We start from the raw sequence: 18,956 nt of genomic DNA on the forward strand, positions 1-18,956 counted from the left end.
GAGCCTGAGCTTTACTACCACCCCTTCCCCTCCGCCCCACCCAGGCTGAAGACAGATTTAGGCAGCAGAGGGAGGGTGGATGGAAAGGGCACTGGAGAGAGAGCCGTAAAATAAGAGGAGGTGTAACGCAGACTCTGTGGATGTCGGGTCAGGGAGGTTGACTATTAGCAAAAGGGTGGGGAAAGGAGACTGGGCCGGGTGATAAATCTGCAGTGATGGGAAGGTGACTGCAGGAGGGCCAGTGGCAGCTGGTGCTGTAACGGGACTTGTCCAGTGGAGCTGAGGGTTTTGAAAGAAGAGACGGAGAAATGGTCTGGGATAAACACCAAAGAGCAAGACTATCTTATCTACCTCCAGGCCCTGTGGCAAGAGGGGTACAGGGGAGAAATCAGCCCCTACTTGGGAGGGATAACAAGGGAAGCAGTGCCCTCGGGAGAGGGCTGGGTTTCAGCTGCAGCAAAAAGGGGACAAGAGAAGATGAAGAGAACAGTGAGCACCTGCTGATGGAAGACCCGGAGGTCTAGAGGAAGGCACAGGGGAAGGCTCTGCGAGGGCAAGGGTGGGGGCTGAGTCAGATTAGGGCATGAAGAACAGAATGGGAATGAGAGTTTAGACGATGCCCTGGACTGAATGTTTGTGTCCCCCACAAATTCATATGTTGAGGCTCAACCCCCATGTGATAATATTTGGAGGTGGACCCTTTGGGAGGTAATTAGGGTTAGATCAGGTCAAGAGGGTGGGTGGGGCCCTCATAAGGCATTAGTGGCCTTATAAAAAGAGGAAAACCTTTCTCTCCCTCCCTCTCTCCCTCTCCCTCCCTCCTTCCCTCCTTCCTCCCTCCCCTCCCCCTCCCCCTCCCCCTCCCTCCCCCCTCCCTCTCCCCCTCCCCTCCCCTCCCCCTCCCTCCCCCTCCCCCTCTCCCTCTCTGCACAGGCACTCAGGAAAAGGCCTCCGAGGATACAATGAGAAGGCAGCTGTCTGCAAGACATACAGATAGCTTCCACCAGGAATCATATTGGCTGACATATAGATCATAGACTTCCTAGCCTCCAAAATTATGAGTAATAAATTTCTGTTGCTGAGGCCACCCAGTGTGTATTTTTTTTATGGCAGCTACTAGAATTCTAGTCCCAATTCTAATGTGTAGGTGTGTGGAGGGGGTCAGCTTTCCCACACCACCAAGCAATTATCTAACACTAGCTATTGGTCCTATAATTCAGATCAGTTCTGGAACTATCTACCTGGAGATAGCATCAGATTCCACAGGTTAAGGGCTCAGCCCTACAAGACTGCCCAGGCCCTTCAGATACCAACTGTAATTTCAGGTTGTCACTTGTACCTCTGACTGACCTGCTGTAGATCAGAGGTTTCAACAACCTCCTCCTTGGGTTCAATTAATTTGTTAGAGCTGCTCCCAGAACTCAGGGAACCTGTTTACTCACTAGATCACTGTTTTATTATAAAAGAGTATAACTCAGGAGCAGCTGGATGGAAGAGATGCATAGGGCAAGGTGTGGGGAAAGGGCGTGGAGCTCCATGCTCTCTTTGAGCCAACACTTTCCCGGAATCTCTACATGTTCGCCTGGAAACTCCCCAAACCATGTCCTCTTTGGGTTTCATGGAGGCTTTGCTACATAGGCATAATTGATCAGCTCTTTGGCCATTGGTGATCGATTCGACCTCCAGCCCCTTTCCCCTCCCCAGAGGTCACGGGGGTGAGACTGAGAGTTCCAGCCTCAAATCACGTGGTTTGTTCTCCTGGCAACCAAACCCCATCCTCTGGTGGGGTCCCAAAGTCACCTCATTTTTATAAAAGGTGCTTTTATCACTCCCCTCACTTAGACCATTGGAAAGATTTCAGGAGCTGTGAGCCAGACATGGAGACAAAGACCAAATATTTGTTGCTACAAATCATAACATCACAGCAGCCCGAGCTGACTAAGACAAATGATGAAGGGGATCGGGCTTCTGACAGTAAATGAAGTACACGTAAGCCATAAGGCAAGGTGGGGTGGGCCCCGGCACCTGTCAGGGAAGGTGGAAATCACAAAATCGCACGGCACGTAGTGGCACTCAGTAACAAGTGCCTGTTGTTCTTACTGTGTCCATCTTATCTAATCCTCGAGGACACACTAACTTGTCCTCCCAAAGTGCAGCTAAGTAGCTTATGAAGTCACCAGCTAACGGAACTGGAAGGCGCCTTAGAGAAATCCAGCCAACTATCAGCGATAAGGAAAGAGGGGTTCAAGGGCAAGAACTAAGGTCTCCTAACGGCTCTACCGTGTGTGCATCCCGTTAGACCAGCTGCTAGGTCCCGTGAAGGCTTACCTGGTGGAGACCCAGGCCGCTGCTGTCACCATGCCCTTACCAACCCCGTATCCTAACCGTCTGACGTCTGGGCCTTGCTGACCCCGGAGGAAATGCCCTCCCAGGGTTAGCCAGTTCCTAGAGGCTGTGAATGGCTTGCCTTTGACTGTGCTTTTCATGTGCAGACCAACCAGCCCAGAGTCTATGTCCCCACCCACCTCCTCTCACTGGCTCTCGGCCTCCATGCCAGTGTCCACCTGCCCTAATCACCCCAGGGCCAGGTACCAGATGACTAAGGGCCTGTTGAAGTTATTCGAATTAGCCAATCCTAAATCTGCTCACCCTGCGTCAGCCATTCTTTCCCACGGAAGCCGCAGTGATGTTTCTCCCCTGTTCCCTCTGCCTCCTGAGTGCCCTGGTGCCTCCCTGTGTGGCCCTGCATGGTATGGTGACCCCCCCCCCCGATATTCTTGGCATCTAGGAGTCTAATAAATTATCTTTTTAATGGAAATGTCCTTATCTGCTGGCCTTGCCATACCTAAATGATGATAAAGTCTAAATTTTAAAAAACTCCCCCATGACCTTGGCTCACCAGTCCTGCTAACGGAGGGGATCACAGGGCAGCTGTCTCTCAAACACGACTCTGCGCAGGGGCATAGCCGTCACCTCCGCGGCTCCCACCACTGCTTCCCTTGAATGTGGAAAACTGCCTTCTCCTTAAAGAACACTTACAGAGCCCTCTTTGAAACATCCCACACTGCTTTCCTCTGGTTTTCTAGCGGTGGACTATCACCGCGGCAAAGCGTCTGAGTTTGTTTGTAGACAGACACATCTTAACGTGGCCGTTTCCTTTCTAGATGGAGCAGCAGGCCAGCTGCAGCTTTAAGTAAGACCAGCACTAAACTTAGGGGAGGGGACAGGTCAGCTGCCCTGCAGCATCAGCTGGTACCAAAGGCTGATGGCTGAATGCGGGACTGTGGCACCCCGTAGGATGCTGTGGGAAAGGGGGGAGCTGAGACTCTGACTGTGGCGGTGGATCTGCGGGGACGAGGCTATGGTAAGTGACTGGGAGACTGCCACCCAACTTGCTTATTTATCTAGAGGCGCTGCTCCGGTGTAGAGAGCCTGGTGCTAGGCAGGGGGTCTAGGTCCATGGCAGAACAGACAGAATTTCAGACCCAATCTGTCGCAAGCCTAGAGTGGCATTAGGAGTGTGGAGATTTAGGGAATTCCACATTCCACAGCTGGATGATCTGAACCAAGGAGTAAGTGGTAGAAATAAAACCTAAGAGGCCCATCAGAGCCCCGGTGCCTCTCAGGCTTGAAGAGGTTTCACAGTCAGGGCGGGGAAGGGAGGCTGGATCTGCTGTGATTGTACTAAACATTATCTACCACTTCCTGAGTGCCTTTTGCACACTGGGCACCAAATGGAAAAAAAACAAAAAAAGGTCACGTCTGGTAGAACAAGGGAAAGGGCAGGACTAAAGATACCACCAAAAACCTCTAACTAGCTGTTTAAATTCACGCAACCAATGAGCCCATGGGGAAAACATGGAGACAACTGTGCACCTGGTGCTCCTGACAGCCTGGGATGGCAGAGGAGAGCTGCAGCAAGCATTACCTGTGAGTGACATGGTCAACGAGGTGCTGTTTGAACATGAGGCTCCACCTCTTAATTATATTCAGCAGAGACGCCTTGAAGGGCCGCACATCAATCTTCATCCAGCTGTCAAACACCCTGAAGGGCTCCAGCCTGCACACATCTTCGTAGAGCTGCTCATAGGAGTCGATCTGGGCTCTGAACTGATGGAGGAGGGGCGGGTTCTCTGGGATGCCATCCTCTGCATGGGCCTCGATCTCCTCGGGGGTGAGGACGTGCCCATACAGCAGGAACTGATCCAGAATCTCTCTGCGGTCCTCCACGTAGAGGTAGGAATACGGGCTGAAGGTGTCTCGATAGCTGCAGCAGCGGGTCATGATGCTCTGCACCCTCTCCATGAGCTCGCTCCGCATCCTTACCAAGTCGGCCATGCCTTCCATGTCACCCTGGGGGAGGAAGGCCACAGGGGTGGGTTACACCGGCGCTCTGCAGGAGGCCCCAGACTCTGGGGAGGCAGGACGGGTGCAGATCCAGTACCTGGTAGTGGGGAGAGCTGTGTTGTGGGGAAAGCCGCGGCACCAAAGATGATATTCTAAAAATGCTGGTGATAAGACCCTCAACAATGTCATAGAAGCCACCCTGCACTCCGGCCTCCAGAGACGGATAGAAAACTAATTCTGGGACTGCTAAGCACAGCTGTGCTTCAAATATCGGGTTGAGTCCTGCCTTGCATTCTGAAAAACAAGAGAGAAATACCGTTTTAAAATCAGAACACTTCTTTCCTTAGATGAGCTGCTCAGGTCTAGAAAATGGAAATACAACGTTTGCTAACACCCGGAAAGGTGAGGTGACAGCCTTGCCGTGTTTACCAACGAGGGAACCACTGACATTTTGAACAGGCCTCTTCCTGTGCAGGGCTGCCTGGCATTGCGGACATTTGCTCTCCTTGTCTTCGGGGAGCACCGCCTGATGATTGAGCACCTCAAGCCAGCCCCTCCTCATTCCCAGATGCCTCCAGGGGGCAGGAGAGCCTCTGGCTGAGAAGCGGTTGCTTTTGCTAAGCCAACTGGAAGCAGCTGATTGCTTCCTGGGCACAAACCAGACAATCCCATTGGCAGCCACTAGCGGAATGGGGTACACTTGTCCCTGGTTGCACAGGCATGAAAAACAGAAGGACATTATGCCCTAGCTGGTCTGGCTCAGCAGTTAGAGTGTTTGCCTGTGGACTGAAGGGTCCCAGGTTTGATTCCTGTCTCTCTCCCGTCCACTCTCTCTGAAAAACAGTGGAAAAAATATCCTCGCTCAGGTGATGTCACAATTCTGCCTGCTCTGCTTTTTGTCCATAAAAACAGAACTTATTTTAATTCTCTAGTCCTATACTGATAAAAAGATTTTAAACAGTATAAATAATTCAAAAATCCCTGATTACTTGCTAGACAACTTGCCTTGCTCAGCTTAAATAAAAATATAACATAGAGTAAGATGTTCCAAGTACAAGATAAATGCTTAAACTTTGATCAATAACCACTTCTTTTCATATATCTTTTTGACTGTAGAAATATTTAGGAGACTGTTATGTGTTGGTATCGTGGGAGGCAGAGACTACTCACTGAAATTTATTATCCCCTCCTTCCCCAGAAAGAGAGTTGTAACTGTGCCAGTGTCATTTCCCAGCTTGCAGTTAGTGTGGGCAGGAGAGTCCCTCTCCAGTGGAATGTGGGAAGAAAGGCTAGTGTGGCTTCTAGGCCGGGCCTTTGAGACAGCAGGCAAGCCTTCTCTGCTCCTCCCACAGGCCGAGCCTGGGTGTGGCAGTGACCTGCTAACCCACAGAAGTGAAGACCAAGCTCTCATGGGTGGTGGAACCACGGGGCAGAAGGAACTTGCCCACTACCCTGCAGTGCTCACCTTGCACTAGTAACTTGGGGAATAAACTTATTTGTCCTTTAGGCGGCATTACTGCTGGAGTTTTTGTTACCACAGCTTAGCCACTCTCCCTAACTAAAAACCTGTGGGATCCCCAAAGACATGTACAACTAAGGTCTTGCCCTCAAAACTTCAAGAATGATAAATTTGCATTATTGCACTTAAGAATGTCCAATAAAATGCATATTTAACTTAAGGGAATACGAGTTGACCAATATCACAGTAACTGTGCTACTATCATAGAACAGATTTTTAAAAAGTCTTTAAGATTATGCTTTGCGTATGTACTCATGATGCATCTGCATTCCTACATGCATTAGATGCCTATAATTGAGTAGACCAGGCTGCATATAGTTTAAAGGATTTAAAAAAATGTTCAAGAGTATTTTGACTATGGGGAGTTTCTGCCCCATATGCTGTCATGAGAACCTAATCCCTCTACTAGATGCAAGGCCAACATAATTGCCATACAAGCCATATGGTCTTGTTGATTCCATAACCTTGGGAGTTAAGAAGGGGAAGGTCATTACTGGAGAGAGTGGGTGGAGTTGAACCGAGGCAGGGTTTAGATTCTGTGCAGTGACTGGGAGGCCAGACCAAGGCATGGAGATGGTCTTAGCATGAGAAGGTAGAAGTGGACCAGAGAAATAAAGTTGTGCAGCCGGGCTGCTGTGAGGAGCACAGTGATTTTCTTTAGTGGCTGCTCTCTTTAGCTCCTTCACCTTCATCAAAGTCTTTTAAGTTTTATCTGTAGTTCCTCAGCTCAGACAGCTGCTAAATCTAGCTCCTGTCCATGTTACATTGTGAAGAAAATATGCAGCCCTTCCCCCATTTCCACAGGGAAAAGATAGCCAACTTCGGCAATCTTGGAAAACACTACAATCTCCTCTCTCCATCCTCTGACAGGTCAGACAGGTCAGCTGGAGTCACTGCATTTAGGGACTAGCCCTTGAGTGGTATCTGCACTCAAGTGTGGCGAGGCATCTCCGAGATCTTCAAGGAGGGATGAGAGAGCAGAAATTCCAAACCTTCAGCATCGAGGAGGTTTGGACCCACCAAGGTGAGCACTGTCAGCCCTGGTCCCTGGGAATTGGCTCTCCAGCCTCACTGTCTATGCTCGATGCCCCACTGGTTACTTGCCCCAGGCTCTAGAAGGTGGTCTCCCACCTGGCTAACTATGCTGAAGCCCTGCTTCCTGCTGCTCTGTTTCACTGGTTTGGAGCAGCCCTGCACCCTGCGAGCAAACACCTTGCCCTTCACCTCAATCTCTCCACCAACAAAGACCAGGGTGGTTTGCCCAGCTGAGCCACACCCAGCTCTGGGCCTTAGGCCTCTAGTCTCAGTCGAGGGGTCTGTGTGTCCTTCTATATGGGCAGGATATCTGGACACTGACCTTGGCCTGCCTATTTTAACTTTGCATTTGATTTCTTTCCTTGGGTTGGATTTCATATCTTAAAGTCTTAGCTCACCTTCATCTTCTGGCTTCAAAATATTCACCTCTGCCTTTCCATTTTGACAAATTCTTCAGTATGACCCTTGCTAAGTTTCTCAACAGCTACCAGAGGTAAAAGGCTTAATTCAACTTTACTCCTGACCTCTTGGGCCCTTTCCATCCCACCACTCACTAGCCAAGGTCAGCTCTTACTATAATGTATCTGATTCTGTGCACTTTAACCCCGGGCATCTACCATAGATTTCAAGCCCTTAGCTATCTTTTAACAGCTCCAAAGGATGCCCATTACCTGAGCATTCCCTTTCCTTCCGAGAGTTCCCTCATCCCTGATTCCTTTTCACCGAGAAAAACTTCTTCTTCCACTTAACCCGGCGGCTACAACCTCCCTGAGTTCTCAAAAAGCTACAGAGACAGAGTACACTAAGCTTGGAGGCACAGGATGTCCGCCCCACTGCCGAGAGTCAAGGCCAGCTAACCGCCTCTGCTAACCGTGCTTCCCGGTGTCCCAACTCAGTCTCTCCTCTTTGCTGCAGCTCCATTTGGATCGAATTAGCTTGCATGTTTTTGCTTTTGAATTTCACTAGCTTAGAGCCTGGTTTACCATCTGAATTTTGGAAAGATCAAAGTCTCTTCTTTTTGAACAATTTTACTGAGTGTAATTCACAGAATGTCCACAATCTTTTTGGGGAAAATCACAAAGCACTCAACTGCACTTCACTGTAACTCAACAGATGCTATTACTGTTATCATTCCAGTAACAACCCACACCCATAAGCCAGGAAATACCAGTGTTTTCCAGGAGGTACTTGAGGGAACACTCAATGGCCAGAAAGAATCCATCCAGTAACATGTCATCAATGTAGTTAACGTAAGTCTTCCAGGCACTGGAGGTTGGGTCTGCTGAAAAAAGACCCAGGTTTTCCTAAAAAATAAAGAAGTGATATGAACCATGTTTAATAATATGGAAGGTCTGATAGTCATTAATGGGAATGTCAGTAACACATGGAAAAAAAAAAAATCCTGGGAAGAATTGCTTCTACATGCGTATCAAATTCATTCTGTCTGATGGGAATCACCACTGACTGAAGGAACAGAAGTGAGGACAGTGTCTCATCCTGTCTCGGGGGAGCAGGACTGGGTTGGGCCACCTGCTCAGCAGGAGAGCTGATGGGTGCAGGGTGCGCTCCATCAATGCTGGCTGACGCGCCGTGAAGAAAGCTGCGTCAGAGCAGACGTCAGGGTACCTGAAGGAAGGAACTCAGGGTAGGTGTTATGATCCAAGGCTATAAGAAATGTGGGTTAAAACAAGTAAAGCATTTCCTGGATAATCCTTAGAAATGAGCTGGAGTCTTTTGCTGTTGGCACTTAATGTGAATAAAAAATCTTCATCATATGAATGATTTAGAAAATATTTACACACAAACAAATACACCTGTCCTCCCTCTGCGTGTGTGTCTCCTGCTGGTATGGCAAGCGCTCTTCATCATTTTCATTATTAAGCCTTTTTACAGCAACTTTCCATTTATCTTATATCTTCAATGAAAGTTGTAACGACTTTGCAGAAGTAAATTTTTTAGCTGACTCACACTACTTTACATTTTCATGTAGTGAATTCCCCTGAATTAAAGAAAAGAACTCATGATCCTGTCTTTGAGTAATGAAACTCTAAAATTTCTAAAATACATCACTTAACTTTCCCTTCCTAAGCATATTTAAGATTTTCTTAATGACAAAGGTCATCGTCACACAAATCACAACACAGTGACAATACAGTGTTGCTCTCAGGTATTATTAAGATGTGTACATTTGCTTCTATATTTTAAAACTTTTACTTTTTACAACTGCTTTGTATAGCTGTCCTATCTTCTTCCAAAATCATGCTATCAATGCGGCTATCTGTATTTTTAACCTCTCTACCTCAAATCTACTAAGGTCTAGGAGCACGCATGTTGGCATTTTCTGTGAACTAAAAAGAAATAGCTCAGGGTCCTGATCCTCGTCAAACAGAGGGATGAGATTAGGCTTGCCCGGCTGCTGTTTCAACAAACAGCCGTCAAAACGGATACAATACAAGAAACGATTGTTTGGGGCAACTGGATAATGGACAGTACAGGGATGTGATCCCTGAGAAAGGGGAAATACTCAAGGCGAGCTTGAAGTCCCCCTGGCTTTCTTCCTAGGGGCACTCTCCAAGCCGTGGCATAGGAAAGTGGATCTCAGTTACAGAATCCTTCCTGCGGGAAAGAGGCGACAGGAACTGGGCTCGGGGCTGCTGACATGGCTGAGTCCTCTTGAGTCTTTGAATATTAAGCTGTACATATTTAGGGCAAGACTGCAAGGTCTGGCAGAGAACAGTTACTGATTCTAAGCTAAACAGAGGCTGTATAGGCCATAAGCACTGGAAGATGCTTGTATTCGATCATAAATAATGAAAAGACCTTGCAGGTAGCCAGGGACTCTGGAGAGACCCCAGATCCTATGCTTTACGATTAGAGCTGCTGTCCTAGACCCTCTCTAACAAACCTTAAAATTGAGCTTCAGCAGCACCGAGCTGACCCACCAGTTAGTTCACTGCCTGACAAAAGGAAAGCACAAGCATTTTAAGGGAAATAACACCCAGGTTGTAAAGTGGCACCCAACAGGACTAGGCATGCAAAGAAGCAGAAAAACGTGATATTTACCCAAGAGAAAAATTAATGAGAGAAAACTCAGAAAATAGCTGCTATACCAATCTGGGAATGCCTATTTCATAGACCTATTTTATGTGAAAAAAAATAAACAAACCTCTGTTGCATTAAAAAAAAAAAAAGGCAAAAAATAAAACAGATGTTTGAATTAGTAGACAATAATGTCATAATTTGATTAAAAATTCTCCAAATTTGGTAAAAAACAGATTCAAGAAACTCACAATCTCTAACTAAGAAAGATGAATATATATGTATGTAGGCACATCATAGTTAAATGAGGAAAAAATACAAAAATGTAAAAGGACTCTATTAAAAATACCCAAGAGAGAGAGGAAACAAGATGGCGGTGCAGATAACCGCGTACCCGCCGCCTCCGGCAACCACATCAAAATTGCAACTAAAATACAGAACCACCGTCCCTCAGAGCCTCCTGAGATCCAGCTGAACAGAAGCCCCACAACCAGGGAGCTGAAGCACCGAGACCGGGAGGAGGGGCGGGGACGCGGGCGGATCGGGGCTGAATTGGAGGCGCGGCCGCGGGCCCACACCCGGAGCCGAGGTTGAAACCCGGGAGGGAATCTCAGGGCAGAGGTTTCCCGGAGGAGGGAGGAGGGAGGAGGGAGGGGTCCCAGCCCCACAGCAGGCCCCCAGCCCAGGGCTCCAGGGCTGGGAAGGGACGTCCCCACACCCCTGGGCTGTGAAACCAGCGGGGACTGTCCCTGAGGGTCGCGGAGGCTGCGGGAGCCCCAGCAGCTCCTCCTAAAGGGCCCGGCACGGACTCACTCGGACGCTCCCTCTGAGCCCAGCGCCGGGCAGCAGCCGGAAAGGACCCGGGACACTGGGGAGGAACTAACCTGCCTGAAGTCGGGGCGAGAGGCAGAGGGGCGGCTTCCTCCCAGGCAGAAGGGCTGGCGGAGGCCATGGCTCCTTTGGCGAGTCCTCCCCGCACACGGCCGGCAGCAGGCGCCATGTTTGAGTCGCCAGCACCTGACTCACACCTTTGGCCCCGCCCCGTGATTCCCGGAGGCCCCACCCTCCCCACCTGCAGCTCATCCGGGACATTTCCAGGGGCTTTTCTGTGCAAGTGGCCTCTCCAGCCTTACGCTTAGGACTTTCCTAAAATCTCTCAAACAAGCAGCAGCGGGCCCCATACGGCTTGATAAGTGGCCCCAGGCCTGGCACTAGTGGCAGCTTCATTGGCTCATAGCTTGGCCTCTCCTGGACAACGCCAAGCCCAGCACAAGTAGCAGCCAACTACGGTTTGCTGTGTAGCTCATGCTGGGGGGCCCTGGGCAAGGCACTGGCAGAGGCTGACTGTGCACCTCCCGGGAGGCCCCAGAGACAGTGCACCTGGGGGTCAGACTCGACCACGCTGGATTACAACCCTACCACATCCACGAGTGACACACTCAAGGGGCACACTTGGGGAACACCAAAGCTCCACTGGAGTAAATCCTGCTCCATAGGGGTATCTCCAGCACAGCAGCTCTTTGGCTGCAGTTGCAGCTGGTCCTCAGAGCTGATTGGCCTGGGGGGGTCAGTTCCTCCCAGCGACGCCAACAGCAACCAAGGCTCAACTACAACAGGACAGTGCACACGGCCCACACAGGGGAGCACCTAGAAGGCCCAGCTCAGGTGACTGGGGGGGCTGAGCCACTGGACCCTACAGGACACCTACTACACAAAGTCACTCTACAGATTCCAGGAGACACAGCAGCTCTACCTAATACATAGAAACAAACACCTGGAAGCAGCAAAAATGCAGAGGCAAAGAAACATGTCACAAAGGAAAGGACAGAAGAAATCTCTAGAAGAGGAACTAAATGGAATAGATCCAAGCAAGCTCACAGATACAGAGTTCAGAATTATGATTATAAGGATGCTCATGGATATTAGTAAGAGTATGACAAAAATAATTGAGAAAATTGATGACATAATAAAGTACCAATTTGAAATGAAGGCTACATGAACTGAAATGAAGAATAATTTACAGGGAATGAACAGTAGAGTAGAGGACGCTGAGAATCAAATCAGCAATTTGGAACATGAAGAAACAAAAACACCCAACCAGAAGAGCAAAAAGAAAAAAGAATCCAGAAATATGAAGATAGCATAAGGAGCCTCTGGGACAACTTCAAGAGGCCCAATATTCGTTATATTGGGGTGCCAGAAGGGGGGAAAAAGAGAGCAAGAAATTGAAAACCTATTTGAAAAAATAATTACAGAAAACATCCCCTAACTGGGGAAAGAAACAGACTTACAGGAAGCACAGAGGGTCCCAAACAAGAGGAACCCAAAGAGGCCCACAGCAAGACACATCATAATTAAAATGTCAAAGGCTAAAGACAAAGAGAGAATCTTAAAAGCAGCAAGAGAAAAGCAGTTACCTACCAGGGAGCACCCATACGACTGTCAGCTGATTTCTCAACAGAAACCTTGCAGGCCAGAAGGGAGTGGCAAGAAATATTCAAAGTGATGAAAAGCATGGAACTACAACCAAGATTGCTCTACCCAGCAAAGCTATCATTTAGAATTGAAGGTCAGATAAAGAGCTTCTCAGATAAGAAAAAGCTAAAGGAGTTCATCACCACCCGACCAGCACTACAGGAAATGTTGAAGGGTCTTCTTTAAGAAGAAGCTAATGAACAAAAGAATCTGATGAACTAAATAGATCCAGACACATTGACGCATGCAACAGACGATCATATTTCAGAGGGAAAAGGGAAGGAGGGTGGAGGGTGGGAAGAGATTAACCAAAGAAGTTATATGCATATATGCATAACCCATGGACATAGACAATAACGGGTGAAGGCCTGGGTAGGGGGTGGGAGCGAAGTGGAGGGGGTCATTGTGGGAAAAATGGGACACCTGTAATACTTTCAACAATAAAGATAAATTAATAAAAATACCCAAGAGAAACAATGCATTGCATACAGAGGAACCAAAATACAACTCATGGCTGGCTTCTGATCAGAAACACTGGAGGTCAGAAGACGACCAAATGACTTCTGAAAGAAAAACACAACTGTCTATTCAGAATTCTATATCCAGTGAAACTATTCTTCAAAGACAAAGATAACATAAGAAACTTTTTAGATAAGCAAAAACTGAGGAATGTGTCATTAGCAGACCTGAACTGTAAGACGGTAACTCAATTCTACAAAGAAGAAAAACAAGTGTGGAAATAGTTTGTGAGTGAATATAAAAACTAGAAATATTCTTTCTTGAGTTTTTAAAGTAAAAGCTTATTATAATACTCTATTGTGGGGTTTATGTTACACACACACACTCACACTCACATCCCAACAGTGTTGATTAAAAGGTTGGAGGGGGGTTAAACCATACTGTTGCTAGGTTCCTATATTTCATGGGAAAACCCTAAGCTCTAAGTTAACTGTGATTAGTTCAAGAGACATACTGAAACCTGGAACAGCCACCACAAATGTAATGCAGCAAGGTAAGTCTGAAATTGCAATTGAGAAATTAAAATAGAATACTAAAAAATACACAAGTAATAGCAAGGAGGCGGGTAAGAAGTAGCAGAGAAAGAAAAAGGGCTGAAACAAATAGGGAACACAGAGCAACACGGTAGAGCTAAGTCCATCCACACCACTCATTACATTAAATGTAAGAGTTTAAAGACTCCATTTATAGGCCCAGTTATGAGACTCAGAAGTAAGTCTCTACTACATGCTGCCTATGAGAGAAGAAATCTGAACCCAAAGAAACACATAGGTTGAATGTAAGAGGGTAGACAAAGACGGACAAAGTGAAAAGTAGAAATAGAGAACCTGGAAGGAATGACTATAGTATTACCAGAAAGAAAGAAAGGAAAGAAACCACACTTCAAGGCAAGGGAGTATTATTAGAAATAAAAAGGTAATTTCACAGTGATAATAAAATGATGAATTCATCAGGAAGTTATAATAATCATAAATGTGTTTATAACTACTAACAGAGCTCCAAACACTTCATAAAAAATTTGACAGAACTGATTAAACAGACAAATCCAAAATCAGAGGTGGAGATTTAACACGCTACCTGCAATAATTAGCAGAACAAATAAAAAAATCAGAAAGCATAAAAAAGATATAAACAATACTGGCAACCACTTTGAACTAATTGATATTTATGGAACGCTATACCCGATAATGAAAGAATAAACATATTGTCAAGTGCACAAGGAACATTTCATAAGATAAACAATATTCTAGGTCACGGAACAAGTCGCAGTGAATTCCAGCTGAAGAAATCTTTAGAGTATTTTCTCCTAGCCACAATGGGTTTAAATTAGATATCAAATTTCATTAATACATCCAGAGCAGCCCCAAATATGTGGAAATCAAACAATACACTTCTAAATGATCACCGAGTTAAAGAAATCCCAAGAGAAAAAATGTAAAACGGAATGAAAATGCAAATGAAGCACATCAAATTTATAGAATGCAAGTAAAGCGCTGCTCAGAGGGAAATTTATGTCGTCAGATGCTTGCATTAGAAAGGAAGAAAGCCTTAAAATAATACCCTAAGATTTACCCTTATAGGCTAGGGAAAAAAGATCAGTGAATTAACTCCAAATGAACTAGAAAGAAACAATAGAGAACAGCTATCAATGCGCTAGAAAACAGTCAAGAAAATTAACAAAGTCAAAAGCACATTTCATTGTACTTCAAACCATAGCTAAGCCCAGGACGGCAGCTATAATTCATCGCTGGCTTTGCGCACGAGGTCACCCTGTCAGAACTGCTCCGTGGCCACTGCAGAGGGTTGCAGCGGGTGGCTACTTACAGCCCTTTTCCATTGCTCAGTCTTTGATGATGGGCGTGAGGTTGCCCTGGTCACCACGAAGGGCGAACCTTGCTGCTTTAGTGCAGCGCCGTGCGTCCTGTTTCTTTCATGACATACAGTTAGGAGTAGCACCTCTTCAGGCCCCACAGAGCTGGGTTATGGAGATGGTGCTGGTGAGCTGGGGGTAGTGGGTGAGTTGGGGGTAGTTGGTACAGTAGATAATTCAGGACTCTGCCCTTGACTTCTCTCTCTATGCCCTTGGGGTCTGGTGTGGGACTTAAGTTGTGATGACTGAGTGGTGTCACCACTGAGATAGTATTAACTCTGACACACTGATTCCATAATGGGACTTTTCACTCCCTCTATTGGCGTTAGTTCTTTTGCTCTCAGTATAAACGTTCATCCCTGACTGCAGAAGGCACAGCATCTGTTGTTCTCATTTCCAAATCACTTTTGGCACCCGAACACACTTCTCGACGCTTTCCCCATATCCGCGGCGTGTGTGTCTGGGAGGCTGGTTATTACCTGAACGAGAGCGTGAATCCGAAGGCCAGATTCTCGGATGCAGCTGTAGTATTTTTCTGTCTGATCATGCTGATCCTCCACAGTTAGAAGGCTTTCCTTCTTTCCATCTTTTCTCTTAAATATTGGAGACACCCATGTTTTCATGATGCTTTGAACCTCTTCCACATTGTCTTTAGTTTTCTGAATTCTTTGTTGAAGATCATGAATGCTATTGGTGATTTGAATGACATAATCCCAAATGCCTGCTCCCCAAAAGAAACAGAATTAATCCAAACAGCTGACAGTGGCATAGCTAACGGTCTAGTTGCCGTGAAAGACAGGGATCCGATACTCATGGGTTTTAGAAGACTCTTCTGCACAGGTGACTTCACTGCAAGCGGCAATGAAGGCAGGCAGCCTTTTCCTTCCTAGTCGTATTAAAGAGCCAGCTCTTCCCAAACCCTAGTTACGGAGGAAAAGCAGCAAGCAGGTGATACTAACCTACTGAGCACACGAAAAGTTGGTGCATTTGCTGGGCACACCCATGCAACTTGGTGACTTTACACAGGTTAATGAGTCTTATTTTTTAAGCATTTTCACTGTATTAAATGTTGAAAATGCCATCCCCTCCTGTACAGGGAATACAGTTTGAGCTTGTTTAAGGTGGCCTTCCAAGATTCCATGAGCTCACTCGACCTTCTTTTGAGGACCCTGATGCAAATCAATCCCCCGTCCCTGTGGTTTATCCCACTAGCTCTCTGATGGCTTCTCATCACAGCTTGTTGTGTACGATTTATGTTGCACAGAGTCTGGTGTCCTCACTAAATGTGAGCACTTTCTGCGTAGGGGCCATTCCCATACACCTGGTATGATATTCTCCCCAGCCCCACCCCTAGAGTGCCCCACATATGTTCATCCATTGATGGAAGTTTATTGAATTGAACTGGAGGGTACAAGAGAAGTAAATGCATAATTCCCTTATAAGATGTTTACAGTCCAGTTAAGAAAATTAAGTAACAATGATAATATGGAAAAACTCTCATTAATGAAGCACCCAATATATTCTGGGGACTGTGGGAGACCTCACATGACCTCCGAGCCTCCCCCAGTGTGGGACAGCAAAGTTTTCTCAGTATCCTGATCACATGCAGAGAGAAAGAAGAACGCCAACCGCCTTGCCTTCGCTACCTTGGGTGTGTGTCTGAGGATAGGCTGTGTTCCAAGCACAGCCCAGATTACCAGGTAATCATTCGAGTGCCCACCAACTTTTATTACAATCTGGACTCTCCACCTTTCCCCAGCCAGGTGGTGCCCAGTTACCTTCAGTTTTCCAGTTCAGTGTGTCCTCCGCGGCTCTCAGGCGGAGATCAATATTTCGCAGTTCTTCCTCCACTAATGGAAACTCCACCTCGAGCAGGGTTTTCATAACCTTGTTGTACCAATTTGCCATCAACTCCAGATTGGCCACTAGCTGCCGATAGAATTCCCTGGAGGCGAACACGGCTGCCGCCGTCTCCGGGATGGGCTTCAGCTGCCTGGGCTGCAGATAACTCATTTCTTTCAGCACAGAAATCAGCTGGAGGAGAGAATGGACATAAACGGCAGTGAATAGTGGGGTGGGGGGCGAAGCCTGGAAACCCCAGGGGACCTCTGCTCCTCTCTGTTTCTTAAATGCAGCTTCAAAGAAGGGAAGGTGAGTACTAGGCAGAAGGAAGAGGAACTCAGAGAGCAGCAGGGCTAACGGAACCTGTGAATCCCCAAGATCAAGAAGAGGGAAACCGCAAGAGGAGACATCGGTGACAGCAGGAGCAGGAGTGGGCCCGGCCTCGATGCATCAGGGCACGTGGCTGATGCAATGATAGGCTCCTGTTGACTGAACCCGTTCCCGTCACAGGGACTGGTCTGGGCCACCCACATGCGTGAGAAGCCTCAGGTTGAGACTTCTGGTACTCTCTCCAAACAAGGTCAGACACATGGTCCTAGACACTGACAGCACCCAGAGGAGGTGCCACTGTACAACTTTGTTACATGTAATCATTTGAAATAGCCCCTAATGGGCTGGCATGTCTTTGTGTCTTAATATGCTAGGAGGTCAGGGGATAGAAGTCACCCAGGCCTCTCTGAACTTCTGTGGGTGCTGAGCTTACTGGCAACAGCAGAAGTGAGAAGCCAAGCAAACGCGGTCCAAAGGAAAACAGAGCCTCTGGCAGGGTTTCTAAGAGCATTGCTCCTCACTCCTTCCTTATTTATGGTGTTTATCTCTGAACTTATAAAGACTAATGTGTATGGATATGTGAGACAAAACACACCAGTCCATAGATTCTCCCCTGCCTCCCCCTTCCCCTCTCCTCCCTCCCTCCTTGGTATCAAGACACCTGGGCTCCCAGCTCTCCTTCCAGGGGCTCTGGACCATCTCTCTATGTCACCCAGCCAACCCTACTTAGGGCTAAGACAAATGCTAACAAGTTAGCAGGGTAATGACTCCAGATTCCTAGTTTATTTTGCTCAAGCTAGATATTAAAAATTTAAATGTAAGAAATGAAAGCAAAAGTTAGAAGAAAATGTGGGATATTTATATATTATATAAAATATTTATATAATATTGAGGTAGAGAAGGCCATTCCAAACACTCAACCACAAAAATAAAATGGATATGTGTAAAATATCGTACACATTATAAAATGGCATACTTCAACTGGTAAAATTATTTGCAGCAGACTTTTTATATATATATCTTTATTTACTTCAGAAAGAGGAAAGGAGAGGCAGAGAAAGACATAGAAACATCAATGATGAGAGAGTCATTGACTGAGCCTGCAACCCGGGCATGTGCCCTGACCAGGAATCGAACCCTGATCGCCTGGATCCTAGGTTGATGCTCAACCGCTGAGCCATGGCCAGCCGGGATGCAGCAGATTTTTAAATATCTGACAAATATTTCTCAAATATTCTAGTAGGTTCACAGGAAAAGAGGGCACCTCCACTCCAAAGTGGGCAAAGACCATGAACAAGCAACTTATAGAAGAAATGTGAGCAGCCAATGAACATATGAGCAAAGTTAAAACAATGTTGAGATTATATTTCTTCTAGCTCAACCAGCTGGAAGTAGTGGAAGAAATGAATATCTTACTGGCTGGAGAGTGGCTGAATTCCAGCTTTCTGAAGAACCAGTTGACAGTATACATGAAAAAAACTCAAAATGTGAGCACCTTTTAGCCTAGCAATCCTATTTCTAGGCATTTATTCCAAAGAAATCATCAAGGATAGATGCAGCAATAACTAAAGGCATTTATTGTAGCATTACTTATACCTTATTTTATCCTATTGTGAGATGCCAATGATGGCAAGATTCTCTATTACTATATCTACAACTAAGGAAGAAAGAAAAAATGCAGTTTTTAAAACCACAAACACACGCTATTTTCAAAGATAAAAAGTAAAAAAAATAAAAGTGCATCCTGGTCCATAGACACAGACAAGAGGGTGGTGAGGCCTGGGGAGGAGTGGAGGGGGAGAAGGGGGGACATCTGTAATACTGTCAACAATAAAAAAGTGCATCCTAGAACCTATGAAATACATACTGATAAAACCAGAAAATAATTTAACGTCCAACAATACGGCATTTAAATAATTTAAATAAATTTTCTGCATATGTACATATAATTTTCCCCCATAAAATTCTTATCCTGGCCCC

At 46.5% G+C, this 18,956-nt stretch overlaps 1 protein-coding gene across 1 annotated transcript in view; it reads right to left on the reverse strand.

The window, feature by feature from the left end:
- DNAH9 (dynein axonemal heavy chain 9) overlaps positions 1-18,956 on the reverse strand; it is a 295,671-nt gene that overhangs the window by 238,917 nt on the left and 37,798 nt on the right. Inside the window, exons 13-17 of the mRNA XM_087825845.1 lie at positions 16,583-16,838; positions 15,284-15,525; positions 8,070-8,205; positions 4,445-4,641; positions 3,929-4,353 (exon numbers count right to left, since the gene is read on the reverse strand). Coding sequence (XP_087681971.1) covers positions 3,929-4,353; positions 4,445-4,641; positions 8,070-8,205; positions 15,284-15,525; positions 16,583-16,838 — 1,256 coding nt within the window. The remainder of the gene's footprint in view (positions 1-3,928; positions 4,354-4,444; positions 4,642-8,069; positions 8,206-15,283; positions 15,526-16,582; positions 16,839-18,956) is intronic.

Source organism: Miniopterus natalensis, chromosome 17 (genome assembly GCF_054644295.1).
Source record: "Miniopterus natalensis isolate mMinNat1 chromosome 17, mMinNat1.hap1, whole genome shotgun sequence".
NCBI classification, from domain to species: Eukaryota; Metazoa; Chordata; class Mammalia; order Chiroptera; family Miniopteridae; genus Miniopterus; species Miniopterus natalensis.